Here is a 26246-nt window from a genome sequence, read left to right as displayed (position 1 = left end):
AATGTGGCCTAAAGTTTAACAGCTGAATTTATTTACATTATATGTATAGATATATGATATATATATATATAGATATATATATATACATATATACATACATATATATAAAAGAAAGGTATAAGCCACGAAGGAAAAATAAACAACGGAGTTTCTGCAATATCTTTCGACTTAATGTCCTTTATACAGCTGTGTAAAGGACGTACAGTCGGAAGATCTTGCAGAAACTCCGTTGTTTATTTTTCCTACGTGGCTTATACCTTTCTTTATGGATTTATTACGTTCCAAACTTTTGTGATTCAGTTATACATACACACACACACACACACACATATATATATATATATATATATATATATATATATATATATATATATACCACACAGGGCTAGGCGACGGCCAGCAAGACACATCAGTGCGAGGGTGGACCAGGGAAACCAATTAATTCCAACATATTGCTTTTTTTCCGACGTTTCGTAATAATTTCTTTATTACATCTTCAGGGATCTGTTGAATAATGAATAAATTACTAGAAAAGTTACTGTGAAAACTTAAAATTTCATAAGAAAATTAAAATTCAATACATTAAAATTTCATAAGAAAATTAAAATTCAATGCATTACAGCTAAAAAAAAAACACACACACACAAAAGAACCAAAGGCCGCTGACCAACCTTATGTGGAGAGAACAAAAGACAGAATGCTTACAAAGACAGTTAACTTAGGTAAAGTTGAGTAGAGGAGGTTTGGGTATTTAACTGTGGGACCAGTTGTTTAATAAACAATGACTCAAGTATAGGCAATTCGTGAGGATTAGCTGTTTGGCCTATTATACTAAAATCACTTCTTTCGATGTAAGTTTTACAGATTTTGGAATGAGCTCTGATATAAGAATGTTCTGGGTTGGAGAGCCTACAACCAGCACGAAAGCTAATTCCCCGATGGGAGTCGATTCTGACCCTCAGTAACCTCCTCGTGGATCCGACATATGTCCCTGAGTTACACTTAGGGCAAGTATACTTATACACCACGTTAGAGGACAAAAAAGGGCTTAATCGATCCTTATGGTTAAAAAAAGAACAATTGTTAACGGATTTTTGGGAATTAATTTTAAATTGATCGCACCATAGTGATTATTGATAATTTGTAAAAAACGTTTTCTAAAAGAATCATCGTGTAAAAAGGGAAATTTGGCGTAAACGTTTAACTTGGGCACTGTTGAAGGTTTCATGACATCATGAATTGTTTGCTAAGAAATATGCGGAGTTGTTTAAAAAATAAGCTACGAGGGAAGCAGTTATTCATAAAATACTCAGAGAGAAAATTAATTTCCTGGTGAAAGGAATGCCAGTTAGATTTACTGTGGAAAAAGAAGTGAACAATCAATTACCTTTTTTAGACGTTCTTGTTACCAGAAATGATGATTCTTTTAATACTTCTGTCTTCAGAAAAAAAGACGTTTACTGGCTTAGGATGCAACCACTACAGCTCTTGTTTTTACAATTTTAAACTCAATTCTGTATTTACTCTCTTCTACGGGGCCTTTTTCATTACATCGAACTGGCATTCCTCTCACCAGGAAATTAATTTTCTCTCTGAGTATTTTATGAATAACTGCTTCCCTCGTAGCTTATTTTTTAAACAACTCCGCATATTTCTTAGCAAACAATTCATTGATGTCATGAAACCTTCAACAGTGCCCAAGTTAAACGTTTACGCCAAATTTCCCTTTTTACACGCTGATTCTTTTAGGAAAATTTTTTTACAAATTATCAATAATCACTATGGTGCGATCAATTTAAAATTAATTCCCAAAAATCCGTTAACAATTGGTTCTTTTTTTAACCATAAGGATCGATTAAGCCCTTTTTTGTCCTCTAACGTGGTGGATAAGTATACTTGCCCTAAGTGTAACTCAGGGACATATGTCGGATCCACGAGGAGGTTACTGAGGGTCAGAATCGATTCCCATCGAGGAATTAGCTTTCGTGCTGGTTGTAGGCTCTCCAACCCAGAACATTCTAATATAAGAGCTCATTCCAAAATCTGTAAAACTTACATCGAAAGAAGTGATTTTAGTATAATAGGCCAAACAGCTAATCCTCACGAATTGCTTATACTTGAGTCATTGTTTATTAAAACAACTAGTCCCACAGTTAAAATACCCAACCTCCTCTACTCAACTTTACCTTAGTTAAACTGTCTTTGTAAGCATTCTGTCTTTTGTTCTCTCCACATAAGGTTGGTCAGCGGCCTTTGGTCCTTTTGCGTGTGTGTGTTTTTTTCTTTTTTTTTTTAGCTGTAATGTATTGAATTTTAATTTTCTTATGAAATTTTAATGTATTTGAATTTTAATTTTCTTATGAAATTTAAGTTTTCACAGTAACTTTTCTAGTAAATTATTCATATTCAACAGATCCCTGAAGATGTAATAAAGAAATTATTACGAAACGTCGGAAATAAAGCAATATGTTGGAATTAATTGGTTTCCCTGGTCCACCCTCGCATATATATATATATATATATATATATATATATATATATATATATATATACACACTCAACCTTGTGACAATTTCTTCAGAAATTTATTATACATATTCATTTTTATATTAAGAATGGTTAAGCAAATTAACAAAAGTTCTTGACAATGTATTAGATTTGGACTGGTCCCTGTCTCATTCCAGAGTGTCTGGGGAAAGAACCGTATTTAGTCAATTTACATTTCTTTATTGCGAATGTTATCTTTTGGATCTCTGGGGAGCATAAGCATGGACATCTTAAAGTCTTTAATGTAGGGAAAATTATGTCTACATCCCACTGAATGTTTAAATTAAGATATTGATGGATGCTTTTAGCTTCTGTGATTTGCAGTTATTAGAAATTGATGCCCTTGGATACTTGCAGTTACTTCCATTGGTAACTGGAGTGGATCACTGTCATCATCACGGTGTTATAAATCAGCATCACGAAAAAGCATCATGGTTTATTGATCTAACCAGCACTTCTGCTGGGTTGTATTAGTTGTTCCAACATGGCAGATGTTGAGGGCTTGGTATTTTCCCTTTAGAACATCTGAATTTTTATACTGTACTAAGTTGATTGATCTTGGTGACATCTCTAACAAAGGTGGTGCTATTCCTCAAAACAGGAGCTGACAACTAGTTCAGGGTGACTGCAAACTAACAGAAATGTGGTTCTCAGGGGTGATGGGTGTAACTCAATGTGCGACAATCCCTTTCATAGCCTTTGCTTTATCTTAGTATCAGCTATGGAACAAATTGTGAAGTCAAACAGCAATTTACATCACACTTGTTATGTCACTATAGTGGAAAGCTAGCATAGGCATCCAGTTGCTAATGAATACAGTTCTTTACAAGGTGGCTGCTATATCTGCTGTTCATGAGCAGCAGTTTTTTGGTATTAAGTTTGTGTGTTTGTTGTCTTCCATGTGCTACAATCTGTAGAGGCTCCAGAGAGTTTGTAGGCTTCTGGCCATAATTCTATGGTCATTCAGGAAATCACACGCATTTGCAGTTTCTGGAGTACAGTCATAAAGAGCAATTTTGGTTACCCTCGATGTTGAAATCCAGGAATGGTAGGCACCTTTCCATATGCTTGATGGTGAAGTTAATACACAAGTTTCTTTTCACTGTGTCCTACAGAACAGGGTTTCCTTGTTAGTAACAATGGCAACCAGATGTCATTTATAAACTTGGCTTATGTCCTAGCCAGGTATCAAAGGTACTCTCTTGGCTTCTACCACACATAGGACTAGCCACGAGAAGTTATCCTTAAGTGACTAGAAGGGATCTTCTTTGGTTCATCTCTGCAGGAGGCGCCAAATAGTGTCCTCGCGAATGTCCACTGGGAGAGTGTCTCCATGGTAGACCTCCTGGTGTAATGTTGATACTCCTGTCTACCCAAATATTAATGAGTAAACTTCCAAAGTCCAGTGAAGCAGTGGCAGTGCCCATGATGTGGTCCTTAAGGTAATGCTAATTCTGCCACAGTTTCTATGGTATCCTCCCTTGGGATGTGAAGGGGGATAAATCTGTGACGTATCTTCATGATAGTGTTGGTATTCAGTTCAGGATATTACTGATAGGTGAGGTCACTTGAGCAGTGACGGGGTATATAGGGAGTTACCCACCTTCTATGTCTTTATGATATCCTCCTTCCTGGATGTCTTTCTGCAGACTGTCTCCTATTCAAGTAAATTTCCTCATGTACTATGCTGAAGATCAAACTTGAATTGAAGGGGATTTTGCCAGTCAATAACATGCAGGAGTCACTGTATGCAGCTAAAGCCCTTGACAATCTTAACTTTTAATGGTGGATTAGGGGACTAAGAAAAGATCCATCAGAGACTAAAAATATAGTCACAGACACCATTGCATACCTTCTCTGTAGGGTATCTGATTCTGTTGAAAACATGTTAATATAAATATTTTACTCAAAAATGAATACGAAATCTACCTATTAACATATACCGCTACAAGATTCAGAGCATCTGTATGAATCTTTTGAGGATATTGGGAGATTTTAATTCACTTTTATACCCTTTTAAGAAAAAGGGTTTTGCTCAGCAAGAACACTGCAAAAACCTTGGAAAGTTCTTGGAGACTGCAATAAATATCGTCTAACAGTTAGTGTTAAGAGCCACTATTCATGACTCCTAATCACAATATTATTCTAGGTTATGTTATAGAGAATAAATCATAAGATCTGTTCCTGATTTAATACCTTCAGCAATTGTAGGAGGTCACTCTAACTTACAGGTATTATTATTGCAATATTTTTCCAGAATTCTTTGAGGTGCACAAGCTCGCTAACCGTCTCTGGGTTTCACCTGCCACAGCAAGAACTGAAGATTTTCAATAACATGAAAACTAGAATCTGAGCCACCTTTAACATTAGTTGCTTGTATAACCATTGCAACCGATGACTCAGCCATAGCTGGTGGTGCACCATTTTCACATGGAGGAAAAGCAAAGGTCTTTTTCTTACACACTCCAGCGTTTTCCGATCGTAATCATCCCTCTATAGGACAAAGGAAGCGCCTCTGTGGCGTGGTTGGTATGGTGTTTGCGTCACACCTCGGTGGTCGCGGGTTCGATTCTCGGCCATTCCATTGAGGAGTGATAGATGTGTATTTCTGGAGATAGAGTTCACTCTCGACGTGGTTCGGAAGTCAGTCACATAAAGCCGTTGGTCCCGTTGCTGAATAACCACTGGTTCCATGCAACGTAAAAAAGCACCATACAAATATAGGACAAGGAGCTTGTACCATCATTGAAACCATTCGATATAATATCCATCTTCTGTTGGACAGACATTTTCAACCAATAAATGATAATCACGCAGTTCGATTTTATATTTAGCAACAAAGTGGAAAGGAAACCAAGAAATGGAAAATACCAAATTGGTCACAGAGCTGTCATCATTCAGTTCTACCTAATATAATATCACCACCCATGTGTACACTGTCATTCCTGTTGCTCTGTTATGATCTTACCGTGGCAATTCAGTTTTTGTTGTTGATAACTTAATTAGAGTTAACAAATCTCCTTTGACTTTAACTATGACTTCGGTACAGTGTGGTTCATGCCACTCTGCCATTACCTGAATGTGCATCTAGCCCACACCTAAATTTACGTGTTGTACTTAGTAATATATGCTTCAATGTCCAGGAAGCACGAGTGTATCGAAGATGATGGTGAATGATGCAGTGCGTTTGTGGAAGGAATTCGCTGCACCGCATTTAACCTTTTGTGTACCTGTATGGGGCAATTAACAACGTAGAAGTTGTGGTCAGGTAAGGTAGGGTATTATTTTAGATGTGATGCATTTTTGGACAAATCTCTTAAATTGTAGTTTGAGATATGAAATATATAGAATCACCTTGAGCTGTATGGTCTCTTGAAAATGTTCTAGAGCGGGCTACACCATAGTGTCTTTGCTACATAAAAGACTGTCTTAATATTTCGAACATTTACATCTAAAAATGAGAGACAACCGCCATCAAGAACATGATGGATGGTTTTCTCTTTTTTAGATGTGAATGTTCACCGTACTCTAAATGGTGTTAAATACTCAGTGTAGCCTATAGGAAACGTAGAAATGTAAATTTATACATCCACTATTATTCTAATCATAGCAATCAAGTCAAGACGGCTCCTTTTTCTTCCACGTTTTTAACTCTTTACCTATCTGCATTCTGCAGCCCAGAATTTCTTCAGGAAGAGTTTGAAAATATTTTTAACATATTAGAAAAGTTAGAAACCCAAATAATTTGTCAAATGTACTTTACAAAAAGCACATTTTTTAAAATTTAGAAACTACCAGAGTGGTGTTTAAGAATCAAAATGTAGGCTACTTATATTATTACCATATAGTGATCTCCAATGGATTGTTCCAAGATTTTACAAGAATTCTAATATGTAATAGTATTGTTTTCAAATTCTCAAATATATTGAAAAACATACTAATAATAAAGTCTCCCCAAGTTTCTCAGGACTGCATTACGGGGTTCCTTGCATGAATTGCAAGTGTCATAATCTGGGAAGGATTGGAGACAAGAATTAAACAGCACAGATATATTGTGAGAACGTAACAAATGTTGAATGCCTCATTTTTAAACATTAATAATTTTAGTTATATGATTCATTGGGAGGGGCCAAAAGTTGTTTTATATTGTAACATATGTAACTCGTAGAAATGTTAATGAATTTGCTTTGAGTGTATGGTGAACTTATTGAATGTAAGCCATGGTATGTACAATCTGGTCCCAATTGTTGTTAAAGAGATTTGTACGATTGTTTCTTTTTAATCACCTGTTGAACTGTTCTGTACCTAGCTGTACCTACTGGTTTTAACCAGACTTGGAATACTTGTGCTTGCATTTTTTCAGCTTTCATGTTTACTTTGTTAGATGTTCTCGGTGTTTGCACCTTGAAAATATATTGAAATAACACAAAAGTGCTTGTAGTAGCCTACTCCTTCTTTAAAGACTTATTTATTTTAGACTTTGACTTGGTTGTTGTTCTTAACACCTGTTATTGTTTACTTTTTGTTTCTGCTTTTAGTTTTACTTTTGACTTTGCTCTGGCAGGTTAGATCCTCTTTGCCTTTAGTTATTTATTAATTACTAATTTTTTAAAACAAATCCTTATAGATTAATGTTAAATTTCATAACTGTTTTCTTTATGTAACTTATGTTTAACTTAACTTATTGTGTGCTTTAAGTATGGCCTCATTTTAAATTGGCTTATAGATAACTTGTTTTTAATTTTATAAATTTTTAAAAGTTTTTATCTATTGTAGAATTCCTTGAGCATGCAATAAAGTATTGCGAAACGTAAAACGTCGGAATAAATGTCATAATGTCAAATTCCTGTGTTCCTGCCTGCCTTCATCTACTTATATATTTATATACATATATATATATATATATATACATATATATATATATATATATATATATATATATATATATATGTATATACACACACACACACACACATATATATATAGATATGTATTAAAAATATATTATATATATATGATATATAGATATATATATATATTAGCTATATGTATATAATATATATATATATATATATATATATATATATATATATATATATATATATATATATATATATATATATATATATATATATATAATATATATATGTATGTAGTATATAATATATAATATATATATATATATATATATATATATATATATATATATATATATATATATGTAGGATATATATATATATATATATATATATATATTATATATATATATATATATATATATGTGTGTGTGTGTGTGTGTGTGTGTGTGTGTGTGTGTGTGTGTTGTGTGTGTGTAATTTTCATTTTAAGGACAATTTTATGAATGTAGCGGGTCGTGAACTGGCAATACTGCGCCCGGTGGGGCTCGTGATAGCGATGTGACGGGGAATTTCCTCATCTTCGGCCGAGTAGCGAGTAGCACTCCCCCCCCCCAGCAAGCAGAAGCCCCATCGCTGCCAGACCCATAAGCCTAGGGTTCCAAGACGTACGATAATTATCGTACGAGTACGATAATTTGACCCTCTGTACGGTAACGAGCGTACGATATACGATAATTCGCGATGTATGTAAGATAATTACTGGAAATATACGATAATTTGAACCTTTTCGTCAACTTATAGGAATTTGGAAGATTCAAGGCTATAAGGCACCCAAGGTCATTCGCCGCCTGAAAATAAGTAAAGCTAAAAGGAGTAGAAGGCAAAAAAGAAGATATGGAAAGGTAACAGACAAATATGTACAGTAAGTTCCAGAAGTGAAGCGACAAATCTCAGAATTGATCGTACTTCTATAGAAACTCATGGGGTTGCCAGTTAGTATATTTTATTCCAATTATTGTCTTCCTATTTATCTGATAATACGTATCAGTGATTAACTGTATAAGCGCACAAAGTATTTCCCCAGTGAATTATCAATGTTAGTCAGTAATTGTATTTATTAATAGAAAAAAAAAAAAATTCCCCAAAGAAACATCTGCGGCTTCCAAAATGTGATATGAAGTGTTCGCCATAGAGTGGCAGCAGGAAACCGTGTGCATATGCATTGGCCTAATATTTGTAAATTAACTTTCTACTTTTATAGCGTTATCTCAAAAGTTATTATGATTTCTTTTGATAAAGCACAGAGAAGTTTAGCATCATGATTAAATGAAAATATAAATAAGACAAGTGGTGATAAAAAAAAAAAAAAAAAAACGAAATCCAAGTTATGTGCGCGTTTAGCGTTGGTTACATGGTTAGGCCTATTTCAAGAATCAAGGAAATATATTTTCCAGCTTGTTAGTTTATAATTTCATGGAATTTCTCGATTGTGCAAATTTTTTGCATGCGGAATTGCGTTCAGGGTCGCACCAAACAAGTATTTTCGTAGGTTTCCACTTTTTTTTTCAGTGCATAAGTGAGACTATCTTGTCCATACGATCCGGAGTGTGAATATGCTTGGCGAGCATTATTTAATTCGAGTATCCCCTGTTTATGCGCTCTTCTCTTCTTCTTCTCCATCCGTCGTCCCATCTACATCCTCTCTCTCTCATAGCTCTCTCTTCTCTTCGTCTCTCTGCAGGACGTTTTTTATCTATCAGGAATAACCAGAGGCCTGTTTTAAGAATCGAGCACTAGGCCTATTGGTCATGCTCGGGTGCTTCTTTATATATATATATATATATATATATATATATATATATATAATATATATTATATATATATATATCCCAAAACTCATAAATTTCTGTTATGCAATTATACTTGACTGGATCGAACTGATTACTGGTTGTCAGTGGAAATATGAATTTGGGTGATATCACTCCCTTATGATACGCCCCACTTACGCAAATACAGTCTTTAAATTTCACGGTTGGGATATGATTCGAAGATTTGAGGTAATAGGTGAAGTGAAAAGGTGGAGTTAGTATTGTGGGTAGAGGTAGAGGTAGAGGGGGAAGGGGTTGTTGGGGTCTGTCGTCTCCCTACTTAACCAGAGTGGTGATTTTACGGGTGTTCTGGTTGCTTGCGACCGACTTTCTTTCCTTTATTTCGTTTTTATATATCGAATCTGTTTCCCAGGTGGCAAGGACAGGTCCTGGTGTCGGTCCCTGTAAGGTTTCTATCTTTGCCTAAATAACAGACAGGGCACCCTGCATGTAAGCCTTGCAATGCCCGGAACTAGGCCTAGTCAGTAGTCACCTGAAGGTAGCAGCAGAGGTTAGAGCCTTTCTCGAGGATGGGTGTTTTATGCTCGGTCCTAGAAGCAAGAATCAGATCTACCAACCACCCCTAACTTCTAATTGAATCTAGGTGCATTCATGGTTGATTATGTTTAATGTCGCAGAGATTTTCCTTCACTATCTATTGATACTTGCATGGTTTATGCATCTTCGCTAAAATAATTGATAATACACTATAATATTAAATATTTGTTTCCACATTGCTCGAAATATACATTGGTAATGTTGGTAATTCTGTGTTGAACGAGAATTTCAAATTGTTTCGTTTCTATAGTTTGAAGTAATTGCTATACTTTAAAATAATTACTATTACCGTAATTTTTTCTTATGATTGTTATAAATATCATAGATTTGATATTTGTGCATCATATGTTAGCTTTATTTTGCTTGATAGAGCTTTCACTGTAGAACAAAAATATATTTTTCAGCTACGAGTTGTAGTTGCCAGTTAGTGAATTTCGAACGAAATTCTCTGAAATTTGTCGCTTCAGTTTTGGAACTTACTGTACCTCTCTCTCTCTCTCTCTCTCTCTCTCTCTCTCTCTCTCTCTCTCTCTCTCTCTCTCTTTGATGGTGATGATAAGTATGATGAATAAGGCAGTGAAGTCATTTTTTTCTGTATACATATTTTTCGTTTTTATTGTTATTACAATGTAATGATAAAGAACAATTAGCGAGTCCTTCATAAACAGTATAGCGAGTCCTTCATAAACAGTATAGTACTGATCTTTTAGTTTCGTTTACGTTGATGATAATACTGATGATTATTAACAGTGATCTTTTTGTCATATTTCCAGTTAATTTTCATTGATGTAATACTGATGATTAGTAATGGCTATCAGTGAAGAATTGAAAGTAAACAAGTTATATGATTTTGCTGCATGTTTTTTTGTAATGGTGTTGTAATGTGATGTTTAAGAACAATTGGCAATTTTCTTAAAGCATTGCTCATGTTAGTTGTGATTTTTTTCTTTTTAAAGTTTACATTGGTGATATAGAATGACAATAACAATCACTGAAGTACTAAATAGGCTACTTTGTACAGCCTACAGAAAAGTTATCTTTTTGTCATTATTAGAAATAAATAGAAATGACATTACAATTTTTCTATTTAGCCTTACATTAATAGATATAAAGATATATTGCTGTAGATGAAATACAGCTATATTATGATATGAAAAATGTACGACAATTCTAATCAAAATACGATAATTGGAAGAGGTTTGGTACGATAATTTGGTCTGATACATCTGGGAACCCTGCAGAAGCGGAGCCAGAACTTCCACTAGTGATGGGTTGGCTGTGATACTGTGAACATGTCCGTAGTGTCTGGCATTTCTGGAGTCTTTGCAGGAGCCACAAGAAATGCTAGAAACGGTAAGCTGTGCCCTGGAATAGCATGACAGCCATTAGATAGCACCCAGATGGGTTTATTTCGTGGCAACCAAATTAATTCCAACTGGGAAGGATACACTGTAGCTAGCTAGTAGGTACGAGAAGTCTTATGCAATCGGAACATGTGGGTAGCAACACAAATTTCTAGGCTGCTCGCTGTGAATTGTTTGAAGTTGGTTTCTCTTGGACCAGGGTCATCAGGGTCTGAGGTCACACGTGATATTATGGTCAGTGTTTTCATGTTTGGAATAGGAAAATGTGCTTTGATCATTGTGCCCCTTGACACCTACTTTATAGGCCTAGGCGAAAGGTAGGCCCGAAACCGCTTCAGAAATCAGATACTAGCCTATTTTAGTTGACATTAAATGTCCTGTAATCCGAGAGGAGATCTGCTTTGCATGTTCCAAAATGACCCTACCTGCTGTGTTTTCATGCAAAGTAAACTCTGTTTCTATTATGTAATCAGTCTTATTTTTACGGTAGTAGCTAGGCTAGCTAGCTCGGTAGGGTATGCTGCCCAGCTTTCTGAACGCAGAGAACGGATCTCAAAGCAGGGCAGCCTATACTTGGCACGATGTGATCACCTTACAGAACCTTTTTGTATTTATATATTGGGTCATTTCACAAAATTTCTTTGCTGTTCATGTCAGCCTCAGTAACTTAAGGCTGCAATTTTAAAGTAGTAGTAGGTAATAGGCTAAGTACCTACTAGTTTCTTTCTTGAAAATACAATCAAAGCAATGTTACCTACCTACATAGAAGGTATGATGCTTTAGATTCTCGCCTAAGGCTTTTACCATGTGCAGTTGATGCCCTTATTGTTTGTGTAGGGTAATTCCTTGTTTTCACGTTCTACTGCCACCATATAAAAGTTAGCCCATATGCCCGCCATTGACCGGGCAGGTTACCTCCCCTTTTGTTGGGTCCATGGGTAGCTAAGCCCCCCCACCCCCCTCGACCAGTGCACATTGCCCCAAGTTAGGTTAGGTAGGTAAGATCTGGGTAGGTTTACCTATTTTTGTATAAAAAACCTGTCCCGGTCAACGACTGGCGAGAATATGGCTGGGTAACTTGTAAAGTTTCATCAGACCCCCTTTTTTTTTTTTTTTTTTTTTTATTATTATTATTATTATTATTTAACCCCTCCCTGCCCTTGCCTAACCTGATCTATGTAACACCATAACGTAAATCTAGCTAAGAACTCCACTGCAGGTATTTCTTTGGAATTTGCAGTGTCCTATAGTATTCTGGTTGCTTATTAAGAATGTTATTTTTGGGAGGTCTGCTGTAATTAACCTGTAATTTACTTTAGAACTACTATCCTACGGTAAGGGGGACCCATTAGGAATGTGGGTTATTTGGGTGGAAGAGGCGCAGGAAAAATGGTTTCCCCTGAACTCTAACCTATGGTATGGGGGATTGATGAGAAAACTGGGTTATTGTTATTTCTTGTTCTATGTGATGTTTGGAACTAGACATACCTAGCTACAAGCAATTATAGACAACAAATAAACTGAGAATGTAGTCTTTTCTCAGTCAGATTTCAGCTACTACTACTACTATACTGAATGCCACAGCGCATGCGCCATGTTATAGAGGAGCTTTTGGTTTACACCCTAACTTGTAAGTGAGGGAAATAGTGTTTTTTTTTTTTTTTTGGTGGATAGACCGATGAACACGTTTCTAACTAATCATGTTACAATCTTTAAAATTGCGTATAAGGCATGAAACGCAATTCTGCCACCCCCTTAAACATTGCTGACCTTCTGTAACCCCTGTAGTGAGTGCGCGTAGTGCATCATTTCGTTTTGCCAGTACAAATTTTCTTGCCAAGAATCTTTAAAATCGCGGATGAGGCACGAAGTGCCGTTCCCCACCCTCTTAAACAACCCCCTCACCATTCTTTCGACCGGATTGGAGGCCTGGTCACCCACCCATTGCAGCTAAATGTAATTTCTGTTTATATCATTGCAATAATTACATCAAAATATTTGCGTTACACTATGTTACGCAATTTTCGTTGAGAACATTGGGTTTTTGCTTACCCCATATGAGGAACAAATAAAGACGCGTGTGTTCACTGCGTAAGGCACATGCTTTTGTGATTCCAAACCTTATTCTTGGTGAGGTCATTCTGAGTGATGTCTACGCCCTGCTTTTACCTTGAAAATTTATTTTTCCTACAGTTTTAGTGCTTTTGATGAGGAACTGTTCTTTATTGATCAATTGTTATTTATGTCTAGGTCTCTTCCTAACACCCCCACCCCTTCTTTATGAACTCGTACCTTCAAACCCCGCCCCACTAATTAAGTAGGCTACCCCACTTTCCCTCACCCTCTCCCTTCCATGGAACATATGGCTCCCTGAGGGCTTGTGTATCCGTCTCTCTCTACCAGAGCACCAACATGGCCGCTTTTTTTATTTGTGTTCCCCACCCAAAACCCCGAATTCCCAAAGTCCCCCAGCATTGTTGGGTAGAGATACGAGCTAAATAACAGTTGACCTTCAAAAGATTAATACTGCTTCATCATCAGAAGCTCTAAAATTGTAGGAAAAATCAATTTCCAAAGTAAAAGCAGGCACTATTATTATTATGGTAATTCTAGGCAATGACTTCGCATGTTCATTCCGATGAATACGACAGCCACTATAGGGACTGAAACGTCAAATGTATTTCGTCGTGTTTAGTACTGGCTCCTGGGAGTTAATTACAGTCAACCCCCAAAAATAATGGTAAAGTCTTAATAAGCAACCCAAATACTATAGGTAACTGTAATTTCCAAAGAATACCCAATACAGAGTTATTACCCAGATCTACCATTGTTATTATTATTAATATTATTATTATTATTATTATTATTACTACTATTATTATTATTATTATTATTATTATTATTATTATTATTATTATTTAACAACAGAAGGTGAATATTATTCTTATGGAACAATCGCTCAGGGGCCATTGACTTGAAATTCAAGCTCCCAAAGAATGTGTTGTTCATTAGAAAGAAGAAACAGGAGGTAAAGGGAAATGCAGAAAGGAGATCACTTTAAAGGGGAAAAAATAATATAATAAATAATTAGGTAAAAGTGTAAGAATATTTAATGCAAGGAGAATTACATATTATCTTTACTTGAACTTTCAAAGTTCCAATTGCACAACATCCTCAGGGAGACTCCCACAGTCCAATGGTGTGAAATATAGGACCTCTGGTACTGAGAAGTTTGACAGCAATCCTATTGTTAAGACCAAAGGTTTGTAGCTATGAAAAATACATATTGTCTTTGAAAATTTGTCATTTTACTGCATATTGGTGCTGCTGTTCAACAGAATTGGTTGATTTTGGCAGGAAATGGGGATCAGGGATCATTAGTGAATGCAAAACATCTCTGTTCAAATAAAGCATTTGAAAATCTGACTAGCAAGAGACCATCTGTTGATGGTTCAAGTCATATGTAACTGCTAAAATTATTAAGAAACTGAAACCTACTGCCAACAACCACTGTATCTATCAAAAGTAAATAAATCTCGGCAGAAGCAGAGAACAATGGGGAACAGCATTCTTGTAAAGGAGGGACAGGTGACCTAAAACAGGTTGCATTGATTTTATCACTTATAAATATAAAGGCCCTGTGTACTATACCCAACTTTTGTGTAGCATTTGCTGATAGTACTTTCATTAGAGAGGTGTGTGTGTGTGATACTAATGGTTTGGGATTTCATGTATGGAGATTATATTTTTACATATATTAGAAACTAAAATGTGCTTCATTTACATTTAGTTGTCCTGTTGCTGAACAAACACTGGTTCCATGCAACGTAAAAACACCATGCAAACAACAAACAAACAAAATTTACATTCAGTTATAAATACGTAGTAATTGTTTCCACAAAAAAGATCCATACTTCGTTTTTCATATGCCATTGAATTCATGATTGGGAATGAGATGTGTTAGTCACTTTTTGGTATCCATTTACTAAGTTGATGTGTTTTGACCTCATACTATACAGTATTTCTTTCTGTTAGAATAGGATTTAGATTTTGACTTGTAGAATATCCCATTTTGGGTATTTTAATTTATTTTTAGGTATTTTCAGGGTAATTAAAAGAGGTAACAGTTTTATTCCCATTTCCTTCTTTGTATTTTTCTGTAATGCATGATGGGTTATTTTAGGTTACATACGAAATTAATCCGTTCCGAGGCGGTCTTCGTAACCTGATTTTTTCATATATAGAACTACGTTTTACATGTAAATTGCCTAATTCGTTCCAAGCCCTACAAAAACACCACAATAAATTTTAAAATTAAGCTAAATTGACCAATAAACAATGAAATACAACAATTTGGACCATTCAGTACTTAACCTAACCGTTACTGTACCTGTAAATAAAGTGTATTAGTGTACAGGGTACAAGAATTACTTTGTGTACATGCACATACTTATGTAGTAAAATGTGGAACCTTACCTTTCAAGTGAGGTGATGTCCAAAAGTGGTGACAGGGGTAGGACAAACGGCAGAAAACATAAACACTTAACTTTACGAAACATTAAAAAATGGCAGAAAACATTAACACTAAACTTTACGAAACACATTAACAAATGGCTGAAAACATTAACACTTCTTGATCATCTCCATCTTCGTCTCCATAGAAAGCATGCTCTTCTTTCCGTGAACTTCAGCAACATTCTTGGGACCCATGGCTATTAACGCAAGTCATTAAGTTCACACACAACATGATAAAGTAACTTACAGTACAACGAAAGCAAAATCACTAACACAAATTTACGTTAAACAAAATATATGTGAACGAACGAATTCCTGGTGTTTACGATAAAGCTGCCTCAAAAAATGGTCAAGGAACGCCTTTACATAGAGGCATGATGGGACAGATGCTGACCAATAGGAGAGCTGGATCTTACGGCAGTAACTAGCATCAGGAACCAATGGGAGAGTGGGAGGATGGTGGCAAGTCTACTTAGTTGGTGGCACACGAGTTTTAAAATTGTTCTCAACGGCCCGGGCGAATCTCGGACTTACCCTTTCGCAACCTGAATTATTTTCGTACACAGAAGCAAAAAAATCTTCGTCTTTGCTTTCGTAACCTGAATTTTTTGTATGTAGGGGACTTTTGTATGTAGAGGTTCCACTGTATCTTGCATCCTTTTAAAAGAAAAAGCATTAACAATCAAGAAACTCATTGAACCCCTACTATCTGATGTACACTAGTAGCACCTAAGCAGTGTAATTAATGTTCATACCAGAGCCTCTGTTCCAGTTTTAGTTTTTAGCCTTGTTAGTTTTTTGGTGGAACATCAAGAATTTTCCTTTGTTAATATAATGTATTGTCTTTTCTTTTCAGGGGGCATACTGCATATTTCTAGAAATGGTGTAGTAATGCTGAGACAGTCATGGAAGAGAGGAGGCATCCACCGTGAATTAGCTTCTGCATATTCTGTGGTGCCTGGAGGTGGATGGGTAACACAAGGGCCAGGTCAGCATCAGGTGCAATGTCAGGTGTTACCTTCAACACTTATTTCACCTGCTTTGCGAGTGTCGTACACAACTGTGTATGTACCTGGTATCCGTTCTTTTCATGCCTCCACAATATTTTGTGACAAGGAATCTTTGAAGCCTTCATCTCAAGTGGAAGTGACTGTGAAAGATCTTAAAGAGAAAGCTAAGGCTGCAGGCTCACCCATAGCTCAGGAGAAAAAGACTGACCTTGCTGAAAGAAAGTCCTTAGCTGTTCGAATAAAAGATGAAATACTTCATTATTACCATGGCTTTAGGTTACTTTTTATCGACGTTAAAATATGCACCAAATATGTTTGGCGCATTGTCAATGGCGAAAGTCTTTCAAGGAGAGAACATCGACAGGTATGTATATTCTTGATACTCTTACATAATTTTTAAACATGATATTGAATGTTTGAAGCTCTAGATAGAAAGGTTTTGATTTTTATGTTTTTGGTAAAGGCTGAGGTAATCCTATTCTTATGCTCGGTATATACGACAGAAAACTTATTAATTTTGTACATGCAACTTCCCCGGCAGATATATACTTAGCTATAGTCTCCGACGTCCAGCTAAGTATATATCTGCCGGGTAAGTATGTACAAAACTTTATTGTATACTAACAATATCATTTTTCATCTTCAGGTATTAGGCCATTTGGTATTTCCTAAGTTTATTCTAGTATAAGAAGAAAAAAGAAAAATGTATAACTGGTAAGCATTGTTAGGATGACATCATTAAAATTCATTGACTAGTAAATTTTTAAATTGAATTTGTTCCTATATGATATACAAACCCTTGGTCCTTTACATAAGGAATTACTTTCGGCGTAGATGGAATTACGGCCATTAAATTCTTAAACAAGGTGGTTAGGCAGTAACTACCATGTAGCAGGTGGGTAGGCCAGCCTGCCCGGATGTAAACTCTACTTTGCCTTCGGCTGTCTAACGATGAAGAAGTGTGTTTGTGAGCTCTTGCTGACTGGCTGTTGATCATTTTCCCGGTGGGATCTTTCTTGTTTATTTTTGTTTTTTAATTATACTGTGTTTGATATTAATATTAAATTCAATTAATATGCAAACCCACTTTTTCTGATAGCCTTTGTAGCCACCTTTCTACTTTGTGTTAAGAGTCGGCGGCTAGGTATGCCAACATCATTATTTACATACGTACATTGTCCTTGACGAGAGGACAAGATATGTATATAACGTGAGGATGAGACATGTATTTAATGTGAGTGATGTTGATCCTCTTGTGTGTGTGTGTGTAACGAGACATGTATTTATCTGAAATTACACTTACGCTTTGTCTTGTTTTTCTGGTAATTTCTCTTCTCCGTCATCCTTTCATTAGCTTCAGACGAAGGTAGAAGAGGGAGCGTGTGGTGTTGGTGTTTGGGAGATCTCCTCTCACTTCGAAGGGCGGTGCCCTTGGATGCGAGACGAGTATCCTTATTACTTTAAATCGTTTTTCTTTATTTTACAGACTAACAGTGGTGATTGTGTTTACAGCAGTATTGGGTGGATAGCTCTTCGTATTGGTTATCCTAACCTTGGAATTGTACCTGTGAATCGTAGCACATTGTGATACAGATCCTCGAGTGTGTGTACTGATCCCCTGCTGGTAATCATATTAATTTACCACTACTACCCTGGAGTTACGTCACTGGATGAAGCTTTCGCCGCTGCCCTGTGATGATTGATGAACTATTCCTGATGGTAGAAGTCTCGCAGAAATTGGAAAATCAAAGAGGAAGATAGTTTGTCAAGTGTCACCTTCCTCCTCTTCGAGATTGTCATATTTTCGTCAAGTCTCCACCCCTTCGACTCCTAAGGCTCCTTCCCTTACAAGGGGAGGGTAGTCTCCCCCCCCCCCCCCCCCCCCCCCCAAGAAGTCTCGTCACGGGACTTCTAAGGGTCTGTCTCCTCAACTGAGGAGGCAGTTGGGTCTTCCGTTGCCTCCCATTCCTTTGGGAACGGGAACCATTACATTGTCGCCTATGTGGCTCTCACCAGACTGGCAATCGCTATGCTAGTGATCGCCCGGTACCCAGGGTAGACGTGACGGTCCCATTTGACCGTACACGAGGCGAGACAGGGAGGAAGTCCCCCAGGCCACCAGGAACAGCTTCGGCTGCTTCTGGGACTGTGACGCATCATGAGGATGGTGCTCGGTCTCACCATATTGGTGGACGCTACCAGTCACCCTACCGTCGATCACACCATGTGATCGGACGGTCAGCATGGCTGGTAGCAGCTCCCCTGACGCATTAGACTGACGCTACCATCCTCGGTCCAGTGCTTTCTGCAGGGAGATTGCTGGTCCAGACCTGCAGACCGGTCATTACCGCATGGTGATCGTCTGCAGCCCTCTCTGTCCACCGGTTCTGCTGGTAGTCAGAGCAGGAGCGTTAGATCTACCTCACCTGTCCCTTTAACCTCCTCAGCGGGATACACCGGGAGGAATGAGGCGACCAGGGGGTCGTTAGGAGTGTGCTTTTCTTGCTCCAGCCACGAGAGCCTATGTGCCTGGTTTGGTCTTAGGACCAGACAGGTCGTACGCTCAAGTGATTAGAGGAGATCTTGGTGGTTGGCGAGGACGATGACGCTTTCCTAGACTCGCAGAGTGAACATCACCGCTGTTCATGTGATGGTCCCTGCTGGACCGCGCACGCAGAGACCGGTGTGGGCTCCCCCTTTGGTCCTCTTGAGAGATTTCGGCCTCGACGAGGACTGGGACGCGTTGGAAGAGGGTATAGACTCTCTCCTGTCAGTTGCACGCTCAGCCCTACCCGGACGACAGTCGAGGTGACTGACCGGTCTCGGTGGCGGCAGACGTTTTGCCTGCAATACAAGAGTTTCGTAACCCTCCTCGGGAAAGCATTTTCTCCAGATGGTATCGCTTTCCTAGATTCTCGGAGTGGCCATCACTGCAGGTTGATGGTTACCCGTGACTCGCTTCTCCGGCTGCTTGTTCCGCTAGCAAGGCGAGCGCGAGTGTCCAGTCTTCTTCCCGATCATCTGACGAAATTCGGGGGGTTTCACCAAGCGCATGAAATTCTTTGGAATTTCTAGCACGCTCTTGATTGTTTTTGTCTTCTACGATCTGCAAACACTTGGGCAAGACCACGGTCCAGAGTGGGCGAGATGAGAATTCCTAGATAATTGTTTCTACGATAATCAGGAATCTCGCCGAATGCTCAAATTCCTTGAAATTTCTGGTGCCTCAGAGTGTTTTGGTTTTCCTGTAATTTCCAAACACACTGTTGAGACAGACATTCCCGGTAATTGTTATTATGAACTCGGGAGTCTCGTAAGCCATTAATCTTCCTTGGAATTTTTAGCTTTCGATGGGTGATTTGGTTTTCTGAGATTTCCAGACACTCGGGCAACAGGTATTCCCGATGATATTACCCGTGGAAGTGCTGCTGCTGAAGGAAGAGTGTCTTGGGAGGGGCTTGGCCTGGATGGGCCTTAGTATGCGGTCATCCCCGGGATACAGAGAAGAATGGGCAATAACAGTCAATCCTCTTTTTTTCCCTTTACTTCCTAGTTATACCAGAATGAAACAAGGAAATAAGAGGAATTCAGTGGAGTTTACTCCTTGGAATTTGAACCTGAGAGACTATGTTTTTGGTTCATCCTAGACTCTTACCGGAACATAAGTCAATCCGTTCAGGATGGATAGCACCGAGAGTTTGAATGCCTCTCCAGTGCCACTGTTTTGGGAATATCCAGTTCGGCTTGAACTAGTCGTCTTCTGTATCCTGTTATCACTGTAGAAGTCTCCCTTCGGGAAAACTTCACCTTAGCTCTCTTCATTAGAGAATGAAAGAGGTCTGCTTCCAGTCCTTATTCTTGTTCCTTGAATGAAAGAGCTTTTATCTGGAGGTCGACGTACAGGAACCTACAAATATACTGCGTATATTTCTCTCGCAACATGCTTCTGTTATAAGTTGAATTGTCCGAGTAGTAGGCACATAACTGTAATTAACTCTACGGGTATGTGACTGAGACAAATAGTATTTTCTCTTAATTGACCTACAACTCGGGACTGCCTTGTAGACCTCCCAAGAGTTGCCAATTTTGATTTTGAGATACTAGAGGTATTGTTTACCAACAGCACCACAGCATTTGCATTCACCGAATAGGAGGGTTTTCTTCCTTCCCATTTCGGTTAAAATGCAAATGCTCGAGGGTATCTTTTTTTTGCACTCGATGGTTCTAGCCGAACGCATTCCTTCATGGAATGGAATACCTGGCAACTCAGGATGACAAGTTTAGCAAGAGCTAGCTGTGTACGGCGCTGCAAACCTGCCTCAGCCAGTATGGCTTGCTCTCCGAGATATTTCGGTTGGTATTGTATCTCTGTCGAGGATTAACTACCGATTCGAATCTGCAGGCAATCACAGACTTAGGTCTCTGGTTGGCTGGAATTCTCACATACGTGTATGACCATCTCTCCTGCATCACCTTTTGCCGTTGCGAGAATTTTCAGACAGATATCTCACTAGACTCTTTATCATCTTTCTGTTTACCTCACGGTAACAGAAGTCTGTAGTCTAGTCTTCCGCATCATCGCACTGCTGCTGCGATGACACAGAATGATATTCTTCAGACAATCTGAGTTTGTCTTCGAATATACATTTCGTAATTTGTAAGGTGTGCAGTTTTTCTTTAATATTGTTCACCACGAATTGTAAATGAATAACGGGAGACTTCGCCTGTTCCCTGCCCTGCCAGCTCTGCTTCAAGGTAAATAGAAATGTCCTCCCTGATCCAGCCCACCAGAAGCTGTTCTTCAGGCAGTACAATCCCTGTGTTTTCATTACTGAAAGACACTCTGCTTTCATTGCAAACTCCGACTTTCTCACCGAACAGCAATGAAATAGTGGTTTAGCTTTTTCAGTCCTCTGTAAAACAACAGGGATTAAAGCAGTCTTCACTGGTTGGTGTCATTGATGGGACTTTTTCTGTGTTCAGAATCTTGAGAGTTTACTTCTCTCGATTCAACTGTGAAGACGTAGGTCCGCATTTACCTTGGTCAATCACTAGCATATAGTATTGTTTCTCCTTAGTTTAGATTCAACTACTATGAGAACTTCTGTCTTGCCATCAGGGACCTCGGTCTCTAGAAGGCAATTGACTAGTGTCTGATGGGTGCATGCCTTGAGAGAATCACCATCTTGTCTCCCAACATCTGTGGCGAACAAGATGGACGACTTTAATGGTTTTTCTTGGCATAACCCTTTAATAGGCGGGTGTCATGGTGTGACTACGTCTCGGATGCATGACAGTTCATGTTTCTCTGAGCGCAGTCAGTCGGCAGCTGTTGCAGAGAGCACAGTCAGTCAACAGCTGTTGAAGAGTCCGAGACCGTCATGAGCTACGCTGTGGACTGTATTGGTTGATCCAGATCAGTCATTACTTGTCCTATTGGCGTGTTAATGTACCCATGAGGATCGACACCCATCATGGAGTGTTCGTGTCTTTATGCGCTGCGGACTGCTATTGCAGAAGTGTCCGATGACACGTCTCTCTGAGTCTTACGAGACCATAAGAGACTTCTCTGCAGTTGCATAGTCCAGAGGATGGGTACTTTTCATCACTCCGAAGAATATGTCAGACAGGAAGATAGATAAGGTCTCATTACGAGCATTTATCTTTTCCTTCGGGCCTGCCCACAGGTCCTAGGAACCTCATTTCCTTGGACCGGTGGTGGATGCTTGCAGGTTGTGTTTGCTTGCCCGGGTCCTTCAAGAGGACAAGTTGCATCTCACCTATGGTGTGCAGTTCTAGAGGTAAGAAGGATGCGAGAGTGACTGGGTTCTCCACCTTCCCCACCTTGTCCTTCCACTCCTCTTCCTTCGGGTTGAGGATAGGACTCGAACTTACACTGATTGGTTGGGCGATTGATGCGGTGAGCTTACACATAGAGCTTCCTTTCTATGTTTCTTATCAGAATCATAGAAGCAGTCCCACTCCTTCCTCTAGCAAGGGGAGGAAGGAGACTTGCAATAATGCAAACCCTTCCAAGAACTTTGCATTAATGCCTCCGACTCTAAATATTTTTCACAGCCCATTTTCGGATTAGTTTTGTTTCCTCGCTCATTTTGAAAAGGCCCAGAAGTCTGACTCTTGATCATGTAGCTCCTATACTCCGATCAAATTGTCAGAGGCAAGGCACTCTTCCTCGCTCTTACGACCAGGAGGAGTAGCCCAGGTGTGTAGAACTCCAGTCAGTTCTAGAGGCTCACTCATATTCCTCCCACCAATCAGTGAGTCTTCCTTATGTAAAGGACTAAGGGTTTGTATATCGGGTAGGAACAAATCACAATTTTTGGAAGTAAATTGTATTTTTCCTAACTATACAAACCTTAGGTCCTATACATATATACCCACCTCATGCCACCCCTCGATCTGAACCTGGGCCAAAGGCAAAGTGGAGTGTTTACATCCTGGCAGGCTGGCCTACCCGCCTGCCACATGGTAGTTACTGCCTAACCACCTAGTTCAAGAATTTAACGGCTGTAATTCCAGCTACGCCAAAAGTAATTCCTTATGTAAAGGACCTCAGTTTTGTATAGTTAAGAAAAATACAATCTACTTTCGAAAATTGTGATATCAGGTGTTACATTTTCAAACTCAACTCAATCCTGCCACCTGAATCCTAATGTTCTTTAAGCTGTATTTGCCAATCATTGCAGACTTTATCTAGTTAGTTAGTTTCATTGTATCTAGTTAATTTCATTGTCATACCAAGATTTATGTCCTATAATACTAAAGGTTTAAATATTGGCAGTCCCTGGTTAATGGCGATCTGGTTTTATGGCACTAGAAATTGGCGATTTATGATGCCATAACGGGCCAAGTTTTGGTCATTGGCGCCATAACATACCTAACAGAGGCACCATTAACCGGTTTTCTGCGCTGTAACTGAAACTTGGACTGTATCGTTTGCAGTTAAGAACATTTTGGTCACTTCACCAATAAGGAACCAATAAGGAAACTGCCCTACTTGAACCTCAAACCTCAGCAGTAATGGGGATTAATAGTTTAATTAAACTTTTATTTTAAGAATGTCATATTGTAAGGCATTGAAAAGTGACAGAAGGCTTAGAATGTATGCAGATGATGCTACTCTCCATGCAGTAATTTGATGCCATGAGTAGTATAGGTTTTTGCGTGATTATTCTCTTAACCCTTAAACGCCGAAGGGGTATATTAAAAATCGTCTTCTGTGTGCCGAGGCGGTCTCGGAGTGAGTGCGGAAGCGGAAAAAAGATTTTTAAAAAAAATCACAGCATGCTTAGTTTTCAAGATTAAGAGTTCATTTTTTGGCTCCTTTTTTTGTCATTGCCTGAAGTTTAGTATGCAACCAACAGAAATTAAAAAAAATTATCATCATATATAAATAATGCGATAAATAATAGCGCAAAAACAAAATTTCATATATAATTGTATTCAAATCGCGCTGTGAGCAAAACGGTTATAGGTAACGAGTTAATTTTATTGTTGTTGTAATGTACACTAAATTGCAATCATTTTGGTATATAACACATTGTAAAACGATATAAGCAACACAGAGAAAATTTATCACAAAATAATGCGTGAATTCGTAACGCGAGGACGTAAACAAATATTTTTTTCAAAAATTCACCATAAATCTAAATATTGTCCTAGAGACTTCCAATTTCTTTCAAAATGAAGACAAATGATTTAATATTACTATACTGTAAGAGTATTAGCTTACAATTGCAGTTTTCAACCATATCTGACGAGTTAAAGTTGACCGAATGTCGAATTTTTTACATATTTTTTTTTTTATATGCAATTATTTCAGAAATTAGAAAAGCTACAACCTTCAAATATTTTTCGTTTTATTCTAAATGAAATTGCGCACATTTTCATATATAAAACTCTATGAAATGCCTAATATGAAATGGAGCAAATATTCCGAGAATGCGACGTACGCATTTCGGAGATTTGTGGCGGAGAATCCGTGCGCGGAGGGAAGGAAAGTTTTTTTATTTTTTAATTCACCATAAATCTAAATATTGTGCATGAGACTTCGAATTTGTTTCAAGATGAAAATAAATGACTGAATATTACTAGACTGTAAGAGTTTTAGCTTACAATTGCGTTTTTCGACCATTTCGGTAGGCAAAGTTGACCGAACGTGTTTTTTTTTCTATTTATCGTGATTTATATGCAAATATTTCGAAAATGAGAAAAGCTACAACCTTCAATTATTTTTAGTTGTATTCTACATGAAATTGCACACATGTTCATATATAAAACTATATGTAACAGCTAATTTAAAATGGTGCAAACATTACCACAATCGCACGTATGATTTTTTCGGAAGAGTTACCGCGCGGACGTAAAGAAAATGTTATTTTTTTCATAAATTCACCATAAATCGAAATATTGAGCTAGAGACTTCCAATTTGTTGCAAAATGAAGGTAAATGATTGAATATTACTAGAATATAAGAGTTTTAGCTTACAATTGCGTTTTTTCTACCATTTCGGTAGAGTCAAAGTTGACCGAAGGTTGAAATTTTGGCACTTATTGTTATTTATATGGAAATATCTCAAAACTGATAAAAGCTACAATCATGAGTATTTTTGTTGTTGTATTCTACATAAAAATGCGCACATTTTCATATATAATACTCCATGTAACGGCTAATTTAAAATGGTACAAAAATTATGTCAAAGTGACGAAATAATTTCAGAGATGTCACTGATACTTTTTAGTGCGGCAAGAAAGAAATTTGCGCGCCTGTGTAACGTTTGTAAACAAAACAACACCTTGATCCGTGAACTCCCAGCATCCCCCAAGGCGCGTGATTCAAGAGTTTTCGGCTGGTAGGCCTATAAATATTTTTCCGCGAATTTTTAAAAAAACTTTTGTATGTAGACGTAAAATACGTCCAGTCGGCACCCAAGAGACAAAAAATGTAGACGTAAAATACGTCCACTCGGCGTTTAAGGGTTAACAGAAACGCTAAAATTAGTATAGTTTTTTGCGTGTTTATTCTCTTAGCATAGACGAGCTAAAATTAGGGGATGGTCCAAATTATTGGGAATGAAGTTAAAGTTAAACCCTATCTAGACTCCAGTATGATTGTTAGCAGGTCTAGGACATTGTGTTCCCCTACCAAGATCCTTACATTTACAACATTTCTGTAACTAGATAGTCCACATTTCCAAATTAAGTCAAACCAAAACATCAAGGCATGTGACAGGAGGTTTCTTCATGACTGTATTGTTTGCAGTTGAGAACATTTTGGTCACTTTACCCATAAGGAAACTGCCATACTTAAACATTACCGTAATTCATATACATATGAGGTCGATGATTCGTGTCTGTCGATCGCCAATTCTATTATCGCTTAATAAATTCCCCCTTGGTGAAACATATATGAAAATATATTAATTCCGAGGTAGAGCGAATTAGATATTAAAGGACGTTTGTAGTTCGATATATGTATATGAATCACGGTAATGTGATAGACTT

At 37.9% G+C, this 26246-nt stretch overlaps 1 protein-coding gene across 2 annotated transcripts in view; it reads left to right on the top strand.

Annotated features, from left to right (window-relative positions):
- Positions 1–11059: 11059 nt before the first annotated feature.
- LOC135219752 (mitochondrial proton/calcium exchanger protein-like) overlaps positions 11060–26246 on the top strand; it is a 164095-nt gene continuing 148908 nt past the window's right edge. For both annotated transcript variants that reach the window (XM_064256797.1, XM_064256796.1), the window contains exons 1-2: positions 11060–11185; positions 16568–17085. In XM_064256797.1, the coding sequence (XP_064112867.1) occupies positions 11125–11185; positions 16568–17085 (579 nt within the window). In that variant the 5' untranslated portion in view covers positions 11060–11124. The remainder of the gene's footprint in view (positions 11186–16567; positions 17086–26246) is intronic.

The sequence above is a fragment of the Macrobrachium nipponense genome, chromosome 1 (assembly GCF_015104395.2).
Source record: "Macrobrachium nipponense isolate FS-2020 chromosome 1, ASM1510439v2, whole genome shotgun sequence".
NCBI classification, from domain to species: Eukaryota; Metazoa; Arthropoda; class Malacostraca; order Decapoda; family Palaemonidae; genus Macrobrachium; species Macrobrachium nipponense.
Note: the sequence above shows the minus strand (reverse complement) of the source record. Positions and strands in the feature narration are given on the sequence as shown.